The sequence below is a fragment of the Meriones unguiculatus genome, chromosome 8, assembly GCF_030254825.1.
Source record: "Meriones unguiculatus strain TT.TT164.6M chromosome 8, Bangor_MerUng_6.1, whole genome shotgun sequence".
Lineage (NCBI taxonomy): Eukaryota > Metazoa > Chordata > Mammalia > Rodentia > Muridae > Meriones > Meriones unguiculatus.
In genome coordinates, this window is record NC_083356.1 from 13,627,456 (window position 1) to 13,642,859 (window position 15,404).

General features: G+C 45.8%; 1 protein-coding gene across 3 annotated transcripts in view; it reads left to right on the plus strand.

Moving 5' to 3' along the window:
- Nucleotides 1–15,404, plus strand: part of Brd1 (bromodomain containing 1) — a 47,297-nt gene that overhangs the window by 8,038 nt on the left and 23,855 nt on the right. For all 3 annotated transcript variants that reach the window (XR_002476475.2, XM_021638996.2, XM_021638997.2), the window contains exons 3-6: nt 8,096–8,252; nt 12,715–12,846; nt 13,256–13,384; nt 14,073–14,385. Coding sequence is in view for 2 of the 3 variants with exons in the window: in XM_021638996.2 (XP_021494671.1) it covers nt 8,096–8,252; nt 12,715–12,846; nt 13,256–13,384; nt 14,073–14,385 (731 nt within the window). In the remaining variant the exon portion in view is untranslated. The remainder of the gene's footprint in view (nt 1–8,095; nt 8,253–12,714; nt 12,847–13,255; nt 13,385–14,072; nt 14,386–15,404) is intronic.

A 15,404-nucleotide genomic window follows, 5' to 3' on the forward strand; every position in this document is an offset into this window, starting at 1 on the left:
CCCAAGCTACAAGTCCCCTTAAGTATCCAGCCTGGTAACTTTTTCTGCCCTGGCTGTACGGGGCCATGCTTTTTATCTCCAGAAGACGGACTGCTAGTGAGTGCGTAGCTGTTGTCTGCCTGGATCTGGATTTGGACTTAGGGCCTCTAGCCATTTGGATAATTGGTGTGCAGCTTATTCAGTACAGATGTCTAAGTGGTGAGCTGTTACTGGGTCAGCAGTGAGACTGAGGCTCCTTCTACTTGGTGGCAGTCCTTGAACTGGCTTTGGGAAAAAGACCAAATGGAGTGTGAAGATATTGCACTTCATTGGGTAGAGTAGGTCTTGCTTTTGAGTATAGTATTTAATTCTGGCTTTTGTATATTTTCCCTCCTCCATGCTTCTGGCAGTTATAACTGTGGAGTTAGTCCCTGACTTATGGTTTGATTTATCAGCTTTTTTGTTTTTTTCTTTTTTCTTTCTTTGTTAATGGCATAGCTTTATTTATTTGGTTGTTTATTTATTTTGAGTTTAAGAGACAGGCTCTCTGTGTAGTCCTAGCTGTAATAGAACTCACTCTGTATATCAGAGATCCATCTATCTCTGCCTTACAAGTGTTGGAATTAAAGGTGTGTACCACCATAACCAATTTATTTATTTAAAACACTTTTGAGACAGGGTCTTTCTATGTAACCTTGGTTGACCTGGAACTTCCTATATTGACCAGGCTAGCCTCATTCTCACAGAGATCCACACGCCTCTGTCTTCTGAGCATTGGGATAAAAGGTGTGTAGCAGCATACCTGACTGAGTTACCAGTTTTGAAAAACAGTGCATGCAGAAATACTATGCATTCAGTTAAAAAAAATAACAATTTTGCTCTTTCTGGGCCAGCAGTATGGATCCTAGCCCCCAGAGATGCTGGGCAGTGCACTGATATGAACCACAGCTTGCAGTGAGCTGCACAGAGAGGATGACAGCGAGCACGTGGTGGGGAGCTGTGTTGTTTAACTAGGCTGTTTGGTAGGATAGATGCAGCAGATGAGCTTTTGACTGGTTGTGTGAGGTTATTAGCATGTAGCCCCGTCCTATCAAAAGCATCTGTAGTTGATAAACATTTCCATCTGCCACAGGTTGGCTTCATTCCTCCCAAGTGGAAGCCCTGCCCTATGTGTTCTGAGAGCAGTGTAGGGGTTTACTGCTCTATGGGGGCCTTGGAAGCAGACAGATACATCTACAGTAGTGATACTGGGGAAGAAGCATTAAAACAACCAACTGAAAAGTGCAAATGACATACTGTGGTGTGGAAGGCACGGAGCCCACCCTGATAACTGGCAAGTGGAAAAGAGCTGAATCGTCTGGAGATCAGCGGTCTTTGTACTCATTGTAGTAGCATGCCTTCTAGTGTGTTATAGTCCCTTGCAAAGCTGTGTCATCATCAGTGTATACAGACCACCCATTTTACAGAGCGTTCCTACTATCTGGACACCTTACCTAGTGGGCTTGGGTCTTTTGTGCCCAGGCACTCAGCAGAGGGGCATCCCCACTATGGCTCATTTCCTCCTCTTAATTTTCATCATAGTTCCTCAGGCACAGGTAGAAGTAGATACTTCAGAAGTTTATTGCTGGGGGTAGGTTGTTCCTGTGGTCTCACTAGCTGCCAAGTGGGAGACCACTTGAAGCTAACAGTGGGATGGACTTGGTGCCAGAACTGCCCAGAATCTCTTCCCCTGGACTCTGAGGTCAGCAGGACACCCAAGTTTGACTATTGTTCTTTTTTTGGTGACAAGTTTTCAAAACCTAAAAATAAAAGGAACAAAAATGATCCCATTAGATCACCCAGTTACTTGTTGCTAGTGTTCTACTGTGAACTGTGTACATCCTTATACCTGGGTTCTAGGAGAGGCTTACACATGCCCTTTCATGGTCAGGTGCCCTTAGGACAGGTTCTAAGTTAGGCCTTTGCAATAGGGGAGGACACCAACATGTCTTCAGTCCTGAACACGCCCACCTTTAGAGGCGATCGAGATGCCTGGCTGTTACTTCATACCCTGTAACTCCAGTGCTACGCCACTAACCCAGCTTGTCTCACACAGTACTCAGGCCCTGTGAGTCATAGGAAGACCATTCTGATACCTGCTTTGTTCTGAGCTGATAGAGCATTGGGCCAAATGGAAGGGAAAGGGCCAGAGGGCCTGGAGGTAGGCAGGCAGGCCAGTCACTACCAGCGGGTCATAGTGCACTGAAGCCATTCCAGCTCCTGTATCTGTTGAATCTCTTCAGCCTTTCTGGGTTTGGATATTTTTAGTTTTTGTCTTCTGTGATACCTGGAAGATTATCTTTCTTTTGAGTTTGTCTGGATTTCCTTGTGGCTCACTGGTTACTGCCTGAATATGGAGTAAGTCTTCGTCCTGTGGTTGTGGAGAGCAGTGATTCTCAAGCTTCCTAATGCTGTGACTCTAATACAGATCCTCATGTTGTGGTGACCCCAGCCATAAAGTTATTTTTTGTTGCTACATGATAACTGTAGTTTTGCTACTGTTACGAATTGTAAATATTTTTGGAGATGGAGGTTTGGCCAAAAGGGTCATGACCCACAGACTGAGAACCACTGGTGTAGAGTGTTACTGGTCTTTTTGTTTGTTTGTTTGTTTGAGACAAGTCTGTGTTGACCAGGTTAGCCTAGCACTCACAGAGATCTTCTTGCTTCTGCCTCCCAACTGTTGGGATTAAAGGCACATACAGCCATACCTTGCTGTTGTAAGGTCTTTTTACTTCGTTGTTTCTGAGGGTAGTGTTTCCTGGTGTCTGGTATGACATCTTTGTGGAGACTTCAGAACACATCCATATTGAGGGTTGTATCTGCTCAGTCAGTCTTTCTCTGATGTTTCTTTCTCTGATGTGTTCATCCTCAGGTCCCCTTCTGTGTTTCTTCTCCACAGTGCTTTCATTCTTCTGTCTCTGTGCTGGTCTGTCGGTTACCTGAGTAGGCTGGGAAGTCACCCGCCACATAGGACTTGGGCATTGTGAGGAGGCCTGGAGTTTCTGAGGGCAGCCGTTTCTCACTACTTCATGTGCTATGAGTGGTCAGCCATATGTAGCTTTTATAATAAGATTATAAAATTGGTCTCTGCCACAGTTGATTTGTCACCTTTGCCACCTCTGAGATCTTGGCCCCTGGTCATTTCCTGTAGTGAATATCCTTTTATAGGCAGCCAGTGAGGAAGCCCAGCTTCCCATGTGCCTCTCTCTGTGACTGTAACCCTCCAGACATGGTTTCTGGCTGCCCTGGAGCTCACTCTATGGACCAGGCTGGCCTTGAACTACCTCTGTCTCCTGAATGCTAGGATGAAAGGTGTGTTGCCACCACCATCCACAGTGCCAGGCCTCACGTGGCCATCTATTGACCAGAGGGTGTGTGTATGCTATATGCCTAGCGGTAAATTCTAGGCTTTCGATTCCTTGGAGGCAAAAAAGCATGGTTTTAAAATGCACTTTTTTTTTAATAGCTTAATGATTCTACTCCTTGATACTGTAAAGTGAGAGACACTTGCCAGCCTGACCACAGAACTGTCCTGAACATGAAGAGTTCATTATAAGGATTTAGGATGTGTAGGAGATGTGTAGGTAAAAAAGGAGGTTGGTTTCTAAAATTTCAGTCTTCAGAGATGACTGTGTAGGCCATCTTCAGAGACGACCTGTGCACACACACAGTAGTGATGTCATTTTCCTACTTCTTAGACTGACTGTCTGAATTATCAAGCAGCAGGACCTTTGGAGTGCTGCAGTCCTTGGCCCCATTCTCATTCTTACAACAGCATTCACGTAAATCTGAGATGGATAGTTGTGTTACTGTATACACACCTTGAAGGGGATTATTTAGTGAAACTTCCTGCAGCTCTCCTCTTCCACCTGTGTGGTGTTTGCTGCCATCACTTTGGCCCTGCATATCCCTAGCTGAAGCTCAAGAATCTAGTGCAGAGGTGGCCATTCCTTGAGGGGCCACGTGGCATCAAACCTCTGCAGGAGCTGTTTTGATAGTATTTGGATATGGATGTATGTCCACACATTTGCTTACAGTGTGAGTGGCTGTAGGTAGGCAGGCTATCCTATTGCCTGGTACTGTCACCCTGACACCCTTCTCAGTGGGGTTTACATATGTGTCTTTTTGCATGTTCCTACTTATACTGGGTCATTGTGCACTAGTCATTGTGTCTCTCATCCTGGCAAGGCCTGCCTTCTCATTTTTAGTGATCGCTCTGATTTACAGAAAAAAAGAAAAAAGTGAGAAAGAAAAAAGCTTTAAAAAGTATAGGGAACCCATTTGTTCCTTCAAAAGTTCTTGTGTCTGGCCAGTCTTCCCCTGTACCTCCCTTGTTTAGAAACAAGTCACAACCATGTGACTCCATGACCCTGCAGTGTATAAAGATCCTGGGCAGTAGTGGTACACACCTTTATTCCCAGAACTTGGAGGCAGAGGCAGGAGAATTTTTGTGAGTTCAAGGTTAGCCTGGTCTACAGAATTAAAATTGCCATTTTGTGACTTTGCAAGGCTATGGGATTTTTGTTTTTACATTGACTTACTATAGATATTAGAATATTTTTGTGGATAATGTCTGTGAACATGATGCTTTGGGTGGGCTTTTCTGATCTTTCAGCTTCTTTACCCAAGCTCAGATAGGGCCTGCCTGTTGAGCTGCCCAGCAGGGCATTAATGCTGATGCTGTACAGTGTACTGTGCTATTTACGGAAGTTTTTTGTTTGTTTTTAAGCAGTCTCACTGTGTAGCCATTGCTGGTCTGGAACTTACTATGTAGACCAGGCTTACCTCCAACTCAGAGAGATCCACCTGCCTTTGCCTCCTTAGTGATAGAACTAGAGGTGTGTGCTACTGTGCCTGGCTTCTTGAGAATTCTTGACAATAAATGATACTTAATGTATACCTGAATCACTATAGTTCTAAAAAGACTAGTTATTATTTCCATGGATGAATATTAGTGTTAGAATGAGATGGATTTAGTTTTATTTTTCTTGCTGTTCTTTAGTTTTACTTTTGAGACAGTCTCTGTATGCAGTCTAGGTGGCCTTGAGCTCCCCATCCTTCTGCCTTAGACTCTTGGTGGGTTTGTGCTGCCATGCCCTGCTTTCTCTTGGGTTTTGTTTTTATTGACTGAGGTACTAGAAATCCTGGCCGTATCTATAAGTAGACTGTCTAAAAGCAGCTGTGCTGTAGCAGTGTGTGTAAGAAGTCACAAGCTGGCTATAATCAGCTGACTTCAGCTTTAGACCTAGAATTTTTCTAGCTAAAAGTGGGCAGATCCTAGGCCTCCAAAGGTTAGACTGACCTGACCGTGAGTCACTTGCCATCTTCAGTAAACATCTCTTCAGACTTTTCAGCAGAATGTTCCGGTTAAGTTTTCTCTTGCTTTTTTTTTTTTTTTTTTTTTTTTTTATTAACTGCATTTAGGAAGGCTTGAGAAACTCTTGAGTGTATTCTTGCCAGCGCTTAAAAAATTTAAGTAGAATATCCTCAAATTCACAGAACAGATATGTGGTTAATAAGTTACAGTGGAATAATAGCCATGGTTTGTGTTGGATGGGACTGTGCTTCTGGCAGCCCCTACATGGTCCCGTTCCCTTGCCAGGGATTCGATACTCCCACTTGGCTTGCTTGCACTTTTCCTCTAGATAACCCTGGCTTACTTGTGCTTTTGACCTGTATCGGTTTTTGGTTATAAAAATTAAATAGACATGGCTGGGCACTTTATAAAGAAAAATATTTTGAGTTCACAATTTGGGGAGCTGAAAGCGTAGAGTTGGACATCGCATCAGTTTATATATTCTCTGGCTGAATCATGTCAGAGCAGCGTCATCATGGCAGGGGTATGTGTGGGAAGTAGAAATGGTGTGGTGAAGTAGGGAGCTGGAGCACAGGGAGTGGCTAGCCTTTCATACCAGTGTCCCACCAGGGACCTGGGACAAGCTATATCCAGACTAGAACAGCACCTCTGTTTCCTTCTAGAGGCCTATCTTGGTCACGACTACTACTTCCAGGTTCCTGTGTGCAGTGCCTGTCATGCTGTGGTTTAGCCGGCTCTCCCTTGTGCTCCCTCTGAATTGGTAGCTGGCCTGAGGGTTTACTGAGTATGGGGTAAACTGGTGGCCATGCTTGCCTTTGGCTGGTCTGCTTATGAGAGCTTACTTACAGTATGGGTCCTGTTGTCCTGTTGTCCATCTTTCTCCAAGGCATGCAATTGCTCACCAAGAGGTGAATCAGGCTCTGTACATAGCGTTTGGAAACATACCTGTAGGACACATTTTAAATGTATTTTTAATGTAAGTTTGTTTATAGCTTGCTAGACACTTACATTTTCCCAAGTTCTTACACTGGAGAAGGGGTCACTTTTTTTTTTTTTTTTTTTTTTTTTTAATGAGATTGGAGTCTTGATTAAAGCAAACTGCTAACCATCATTTCTTTGGATTTTTCAATTGTTAAAAAATGTTGTATCACTGGGCAGTGGTAGCTCACGCCTTTTATCCCAGCACTGGGGAGGCAGAGGCAGGCAGATCTTTGTAGCCTCGTCTACAAAGTGGGTTTAGGACAGCCAGCCACTGCTATACTACACAGAGAAACCCTGTCTGGGGGAAAAAAATAATCTTGTATCTGACTGGGTGTCGGTTTCACACACCTTTAGGGTTTCACACACCTTTAATCCCAGCACCTGGGAGGCAGAGGCAGGCAGATCTGAGTTCCAGGCTAGCCTAGTCTACAAAGTTCCAGGACAGCCAGAGCTCTGTTACACATAGAAACCCTGTCTGGAAAAAACAAAACAAACAAAATCTTGTATCTGTTCTGCCTCATTTGGTCATTGAAATAACTATAAGTGTAGTGTTAAACATCTGATTGCATTTTAAAGCCCTCTTAGCTGCACATGTTGTTGAAATGTATAGTTTACTATACAGATACCATGCTTCAGTTAGAAGTGCTGAAAACAAAAGCTATACTCAAAATAGCAGCTAATGAAGTGGCCACACCTGACCTGTGGACAGTTTCTGGTGGGACTTTGGTTTATCAGGTGTCTCTTGATTGCCTTCTGTTGCAGTCTGCTTTCCTGCCTCCATCTGAGTGTCTTTTGGTAGGTTTGTCATTGGAGGTGTGTGGCATGCCTTGGTGTCTGACCCACCCACATTGACTGCAGAGCCACAGAGGGCAATGCATCATCTTAGCAGAGCTCAGGCAGGAGGCTGGCAGCCTCAAGGCTTGCAGCATTCTCAAGAGTGAGCCAGCTTTGGCAGATCTGGGCTTTCTACCTGGTACTGGTAGGTTTTCATTGTTCTGTAAAATTTAGGTTTGCATTCTTGAAAAAAAAAAGTGAAGTTGGAAAATTTTAATATTAAATTAATGTCTGTTCAGAAATTTTGATGTGTGGTGTTCAATGACGAAACACTGTTCTGCTGAAATTGTAGAATTTTGTGGAGTTTGTTTTTAGTGTCTGTGAGGCACACTGAGCTCTTCTTCGGTAGCCGTGGTGAAAAGAAACGGAGAAGTTCTCTGGCCAGCTTTCAAAGGCTTGAGGGTTTTAAGCCTCTCTTCTGCAGAGGCTTTTGTTTTGTAGCTTTGTATTTCTAGTCCCCCAAAGGATGAAGTTTCTCAGAAGATGATTGTCATTTACTAAGAGTAGACTGTATTTCCAGCCTGAGCTAAGCTGGTGGGCTGTTCTGCTTTGGGTTGTTCTCTCTTCAGGTTGAGTGGGACCAGGGCCAGTGGTGCCACCTGTGAGAGCAAGCTGTGACCTCAGAGTCCAGCCACCACCATCTCAGCTGACAGTGATCAACACGTGTGTGTGTCTAGATAAGACATGGCACAGAGTATCAAAAGTGTTTAAAGTCTTCTTCAACTCTGTTTCTTATTTAACCTGATGACTGTTTTGGTGGATGGAATCTTTAGCTAGCTGAAGGCTATGAGTTGTTTTCATAGTACCAGGGACAGTATGTCATGGCTCTGGGAGAGAACTGCCGGGTTATTGAAGGTAACTTTGTCTTGTCTAGTTTTCTAAATGCAAACACTTTTTAATATGCATTTTCAAAGCTAAACTCTCAGTTTTTCCATGTTTTAGATTAAATAGGATTGCGAATCAGGTGGCCATTCAGCGGAAGAAGCAGTTTGTGGAGCGAGCCCACAGCTACTGGTTGCTCAAAAGGCTGTCTAGGAATGGTGCTCCCCTGCTGCGGCGGCTCCAGTCCAGCCTGCAGTCCCAGAGAAACACGCAGCAGGTACGTGCACACACCTCATCCGCCTTCAGTGTTACTCGTCTCCAAACACACTGATCAGACACTGCCCCCTCAGGCTGGATGTGCTGCTGACACCTGACCCCTGGGCCTTGAGCTGCAGATTATGCAGGTGGCTGATGTATCCTCAAGGTCTGCTGTGACTTCAGTGTTGAGTTGTGCTTCCTTCTTTACTCTGACGAGTGTCTGCTCTGTACCCAGTTCTCAGCCAGTTCCAGGGGAAGAAGGGAATGAGCAGAGAAGCTAGTTAAACTTTGGCATGTGGATAATCAAGACTGGGAGGCCTGATGACAGCCTAGATCTTATGGGTGGGAACTTTGTGCTGGGCCTTGGGAGTGTCCTGCACAAGGGGTAATTTATTAGGCCTTGTTCTAATGGTTGTTTTAGTATTGACCATAGCAAGGAGGAGGAAAGGAGCTGAGGAAGTGACTTTTTAAAAGAACAAATTTAAACTGTCCATTATAGCAGTTAATTTGGGTTTATGGTGCCATCTAGTATAAGACTGTTCGGAGAGGGTGTCTTAAGGAGGAAAGAGGTGTTTTCAGTGGGCTGTCGCATATGCAGTTCCTTTGCACATTGCCCCAAAAGTACATATCTGGTGAACTCTATTGGTTCCAGTGGGAGATGCTAATCATTTCATCTATAAAATATCAACCAACTTTAATGAAACTTAAGTTTCTAGAATCCTGGTTGAGCCCCTATGGTTGTCATAGGCACGGCTGTGGAATGAGCTCAGGGCTCTCATCCTGCACCCTGGCTGTGCAGCTATGCAGTGGTACTGTGTGGATTAGACACCAGTATTTGCAAGTGACCAGGCGTCCCTCTTCTGGGATCTCAGAACTTGCTGGATTGTGGAATGGGCAATCCAGGGTCTTCCCAGTGTCAGCTTTTCTCTGTGGCATTCTGTAGGCTAACTGTGTATATTCACTGGGCATACATTCCTTCTTAGAGACACTGGGGTTGGTGAGGCAGTCTATCTGAGGAGTGTCATTATATCACCAGGCTTTGAGGTGCTTTGCACAGTAGAGACCGTTTTGATTGTTGAGTGAATCAGCAATGTTCTTTACCTCACATGTTGTGAGCTGCTGCCATTCTTTCTACCACCCTTAACTCTGAGAGCACAACCCAATTGGGGGTTCCCAGAGTGCCTGTTGGTCCTGGTACCAGAAGAGAAGAAGGTTTTAGTGCAAGAGAGTCTTAGGGATATCAGTCATGAAGTGGGAAGTATTTGGCAATGCCGGGCACTGGTAGAAACAATACTTTTGGTCTTTGCTTATGTGATGGAGGAAATGTTGGAAAGAAGATCTAGAGAGAAAAGTGGAGACTCCAGACCTTGGGCCAGAGTAGGAATGCTTTGGTAGATTGTCAGTAAGAATGGAATGCAATCAGTGCAGTACTGGAGCATTTGACTGTTCTGTTCTTCTCCTTTGTGTACATAGGAGCTTAGAACGGAGGTCATAGGATGTTGAATGGCCTTGTGGGTGCCTTGCCTAGAGATGGAGCTGGGAAGAAGAAGCATTAGGAAGGAAAGAGGGTAATAAGGCAAGGCAGCAAGGGGGATTTAACTCAGTGGTAGAGGACTTGCTAAGGCCCTGGGTTTGGTCCTCAGCTTTGGGAAAAATAAAAAAAGACAAGCAGCAAGGAAAGTCCACTGGGAGGGTCATAGCTCATCCTCTGGAAAAGCTGTCCAGTACTGCACTCATGAAGACTCATCCTATAAGAGGCAGGGCTCTGAGGAAGAGCATCTGCTGCTAGCTATCCCTTTCTGCAGAGAGCATTGAGGCCATTGGAGAGAGGGTGCAGACAGAATGTGAGGATGCAAGCCCTAGGGCATTCTAGAATTCCCAAAAAGGGAAGGAGAAGTCATGACCCATAGCAGAAGGGTCTGCTGTGCTATGTTGGTCCAGGCAGGACATGAAGCTGAAGGCTGTAAACTGTACCCACATTGTACAGTGACAGTAAGGGTTGATGTAGCTTTTTAAATTAAATGTAGCATCTCAGCCCGTGGCGAGTTTTTAAACTGGAAATACTGGATGATAGAATTTGATTTACCTTTGGCTTTGGCTGTCTCTGCTCAGCCTGGCTTTGGGAGAAGGGCTATGGAACCTCTTCTCCACTGTGGTTGAGCTTGTAGGCATGGGCCTGAGGGACAGCAGGACATGGTGGAGCTGTTTTGAGAGAGGAGATCACTGAGGTTGTTGGTGCTGTACCCCAATATGTAAGTGTGGTGCTTAGAGAGGTGTCCCAGCTGTGTACTGAGTCTCTGTAGGCCCTAGTCTGGTAGGAAGGCAGGCACATTGTCTTGTGCCATCTGCTGAGGTGGTGTTATGATAGGAGCTGGGTTGGTATGGCTCCTTAGAAGTAGTCAAACAGTTTGCTGTGTGCAGGTTCCCAGTCGTTGAAATTCTTGTTTCCCTTTCTCTGACTCACTCACTTCTCTGGGCCTCTACTTTTACCCTTTTGCCCATAGCATCCTGGAGGTCTGGGCTCTGACATGGCTGCACCTAGCTGCCCTTGTATGGTTGTAGCATACAGGAGCTCTTGCTGCTGAGCTGGTGTGTGCTTCACAGTTGAACTGACCTGTTCCCCATGTACTAGGGGTGGGGGGGAGGCGTTGGCCTGACTGCTGAACTGGTCCTTGTTGGGTTGGGTCTGGCCATCTTCCCTCATCCCAGTGTGTGTTGGGAATGGAAGTATTGGAGTACATGTGTTTCTTTTTGACAGTGTGTGATCACACAGGCCTGTTGGTAATCTGGAGATTTCCTTTGCTTCCCAGGGTTACTTAGCAGCCAGTGGGCAGAAAGTTGTCTAGATGTTGTTAGGGTATTTGGATTCTTTTTTGTTTGTTTTGAGACAGTGTTGACCTGGGGCTGCCCTTGCACTCACAGAGCTCTGTCTCTGCCTCCTGAGAGATGAAATTGAAGGTGTAGACCTGCCACACTTTGCAGGATTTGGTTTCTGAACTTACCTTTCTATGTATTTACTGACTTAGCATTTATGTGGATGATATTGTCATCAACCCCAATTAGATGCGTAAGAATTTTCAGTAATGCCAGGTACACCCTGCAGTCTGCACTGCTGTGGGCACTGAAGTGTGTGGATAAAGACAGATGATGCCACACCCATCTTGTGCTGTCGTTTTTATACTAGGAAGAGTGGCTGTCCATACAGTTTGGTCGGTGACACTTTGTCCTGAGACCCTACATCCTTGACCAGTGTGCTGGTACCTTGGTTTACAGAGTCCCTGCTGTGGTGTCCTCTGAGGATGGGCCATGACAGGTAAAGCTGTCTGTAGAAAGAAGGATCTCACTCACGTCTGTACTCTGCAGCTGGATGGCAGCACATCACTCGTGGCGGCAGATGTGGTACTTCTAGCAGTGCAGGATAGACTTCTAGATAGGCCATTCTCTATCCCCTTGTCATAGGGACAGGATATTTGGGTTACTCTGAGGAGGTAGTCCATACCTTTTCCATATAGCAGAGAGTAGGGGTTAGCTTTGGCTAATGAGCACTGTGGTGTTAGATGAGGACCTGGGGCCTTGGACAGACTCTGGGGTGGCAGAATGGGGAAGTAAGGGATGGCATGAAAGTGAGATCTGGGTTGGGGAGCAGAGCTCTTGAGGATCTTGCTTGAATAAGAAGATACTGAGAGTATGTGGCATGATGACTTACCTGGAAAGTGGGTGGAAAACCTGATTCTTTGTAGATGGGGCTCTGATCTTATTTGGAGTTCCTTGATGGCTGTTGAGGGATGTGTGCTGTCCCTGTGGCAGTGACTCTTGTCCCTTACCTTTGTGAGGTAGTAAGGGTACCCTTGGATACTTTTTGGCCTTGAGGGCCTCTGCTAGGCCTCAGGATGATTGTGGGTAGCTGTGGCTTTACCCTGCTTAGAGCAGCTCAAGGACTGGCCTTCCTGTGGCCAGGTAGAGCCAGCTGCTTTCCTGCCACTATCTTGAATCTCCTGGCTTTCCAGTGCTATACTTCAGTTTGGTGACTTGGGTAGAGAGGAGCTGGTGCAGGCTGCCGGCTAGGTTAGGAGATGTGCTATCTGGTATACTGCTCTGTCACCTGAGAAGACAGGTGTCTGGCAATTGCAGTGCCCATGCTGGTCTCTGAGGGGTTAGAAATGATCCCTACACCTTACCTGCTGAGCTCAGAACTGGGCCCGTGTGATTGATACTCCACAGCCAGTCAGGATAGCTCAGTCTTACACTGGTATACCTCCTTTCTCATACTCCCTGCATTCCCAGCTGCTGCAGATCAAGCCACTATGCTCCTGTTGGACCCTCCTGTTCCTCTGTCACAGCACATTCACAGGACTCTTAAAAGAGAATAGGTCACAGGTTCTGTAATCCTTTTAGTCTCACTTGTTGTATGAGCTTGTTAAACCCCTGGCAGGAAGAACATCTAGGTTTGACTGATGGGAAGTTTCATTTAATCTTCTCAGAGAGAAAATGATGAAGAGATGAAAGCTGCCAAAGAGAAGCTCAAGTACTGGCAGCGGCTTCGACACGACCTAGAACGCGCACGCCTGCTAATTGAGCTGCTGCGCAAGCGGGAGAAACTTAAGCGTGAGCAGGTGAGGCCCTTGGGTTCTGCCACCTTCCAGGGCTGTCTCTGGATGAACCTCCTGCTGCTGTATGGAATGTGGCTAGAGATGCTCTGGAGTGGCCCTGTGTACCTGCTGGCTTTATGCTGCTATCCCCACCCCACAGCATATCCCTACTTTCTAGTTGGTCCTGTGGTGTCATTTTTGGGTAGCCACCCCGGAATTTGTAAGGCCTTTAAAGGAGACTGCTGCCTTGGAAGAAGCACATGTCCTTGCATAGAGAAGGCTGCTTTGTGGTAGGATGCTAGCCTGTGTGTAGGCTGCTCTGTGCTGATGGTTGGAGTGTTACTTCTGTGACTGTGCGGTATGTGAGGTGCCATGGTTTCTAAGAGAGGTGTACCCACAGTCTTCTAGAGACAGTGTGTACTGTCGTTGCCAGGTGAAGGTGGAGCAGATGGCTATGGAGCTCCGGTTGACACCGCTGACTGTGCTGCTGCGTTCAGTCTTGGAGCAGCTACAGGAGAAGGACCCTGCAAAAATTTTTGCCCAGCCCGTGAGTCTAAAGGAGGTGCGTGTTGCTGTGTCTCACTGTTCTGTCTCTTGTGTGGCTCTGGATCTATATTGCTGTTTGATTAGTAAGCATGTAACTGGGAGAGCAGGCTACTTGCATTCTTAATTCTTATTACTATTTAATGAATATATTATTTAATATTTAATGAATGTTTAATGACTAATTTTAATTTTATAAAAGAGTATGAGTCTCATTGTAAAGCATTGAAATGCCTAGGTACAGAGAGATGGCTCTGAGGTTAAGAGCACTGGCAGCCCTTCCAGAGGTCATGAGTTCAATTCCCACGGTGGCTCACAACCATCTATAATGAGATCTGGTGCCCTCTTCTGGCTTGCAGGTTTGCATGCAGACAGAATGTTGTATACAGAATAAATAAATAAATCTTAAAACAAAACAAAACCCCCCCCCCCAGAAAAGGCCTCAGTGTAAATCTCTACTCAGAATTTAGCCACTGGTGATGTTAGCCTTGCTGGTACTCCATTTGATATATTTTTAGTTAAAGAAATTGCACCGGAAAGGTCCCTGCAAAGATTGGGCTTAGTTTGATTGGCTTACTGTTGCCACGTGAAATTAGTCTTGCTGGGTGGGAGGTGCGTCTCAGGTGTGATTGATTTTATAGATAGCATACAATAAATTTTGTTTTTTTCTTTGGTTTGTAAATGTTTATTTTTTTTCCTAAAATTAGGTACCAGATTATTTGGATCATATTAAACATCCCATGGACTTTGCCACAATGAGGAAGCGGCTAGAAGCTCAAGGGTATAAAAACCTCCATGCGTTTGAGGAGGATTTTAATCTCATTGTAGATAACTGCATGAAGTACAATGCCAAGGACACCGTGTTCTATAGAGCTGCAGTGAGGCTGCGGGATCAGGGAGGTGTTGTTTTGAGGCAGGCCCGGCGTGAGGTGGACAGCATTGGCCTGGAAGAGGCCTCGGGAATGCACCTGCCTGAGCGACCTGTCGCAGCCCCTCGGCGGCCTTTCTCCTGGGAAGAGGGTAAGAAGCCAGCACTGCATCCAGGAAGAGGGCAGATGCCTTTTCCCTCAGACTGCAGTGATTAAGATTCCAACATGTGGCCACCATAAGTGCTCCTGAGGATGCTCTTTCATTTTCTGCTTCCACGTGTGTTGTACACGCAGCACATCTTGGGCCTTGCTACAGTTCACATTCAACAGATGTCTAGTTGAGCCCAGATCTGGATGGCATAGGGCGAGAAGACAGTATAGCTGAGGATTTGTACCTGAAGGGCCTGACCTGGCTTTTCAGGAAGTCTTGCAGCGAGAAGACAGCTATTGGTAGTGTATTTCAGCTGAGAAACAAAAGCAGGCGCTAACATTGGCCTCACCTCTGACCTTCTCTCTTGGATGCTCGCAGGTGTTCATAGAGGGTCTGGCCTTAGCCTATCTCTAGGACTTGGCCTAACCCTCCAGGGTGAGCTTTTACTTTGGGCCCCGCCAATCACATGTTGTTTTGTTGCTTATCAATTTCCTCCAAGCAAGATGGTGTGTTTGTTTTTTTGTTTGTTTTTGTTTTTTGAGATAAAGTCTTGCTGGTTAGCCTTGGTTGGCCTGGAACTCAATATGTGGATCAGGCTGGCTTGGAACTGACAGAAAATCATCTGCTTCTGCCTCCTGAGTGCTGGGATTAAGGATGTGCACCACCACATCTGGCCTCCAGTTAGTTTTTGTAAACATCTTGCCCCTGTGGAAATTCAGTAGGTGAATGGGGGTTGGTGGTCCACCTTGGAGCAGGAAGTTTTCCTGTATTCACGGTTGTTTCCAAAACCTGAGATCCTGTTTTGACTGACCTACTTTTCTCCTGTTTCGCTGTGGGACTGTACTGATTTATGTCTCACTTCATACTTTGTTTTCTTCTGGATGACCAACTGGTCGCTGTGTCCTTACTCTTTGTTTTGCTTTTCCATTGGGCTACATTTGTGTCTTAGTGAGGAGTCAGGGCCTCAAAGGTCCCCTGACTTCTGGCCTAGAGAGACTGTCTGTTAGTACTCAGGCATC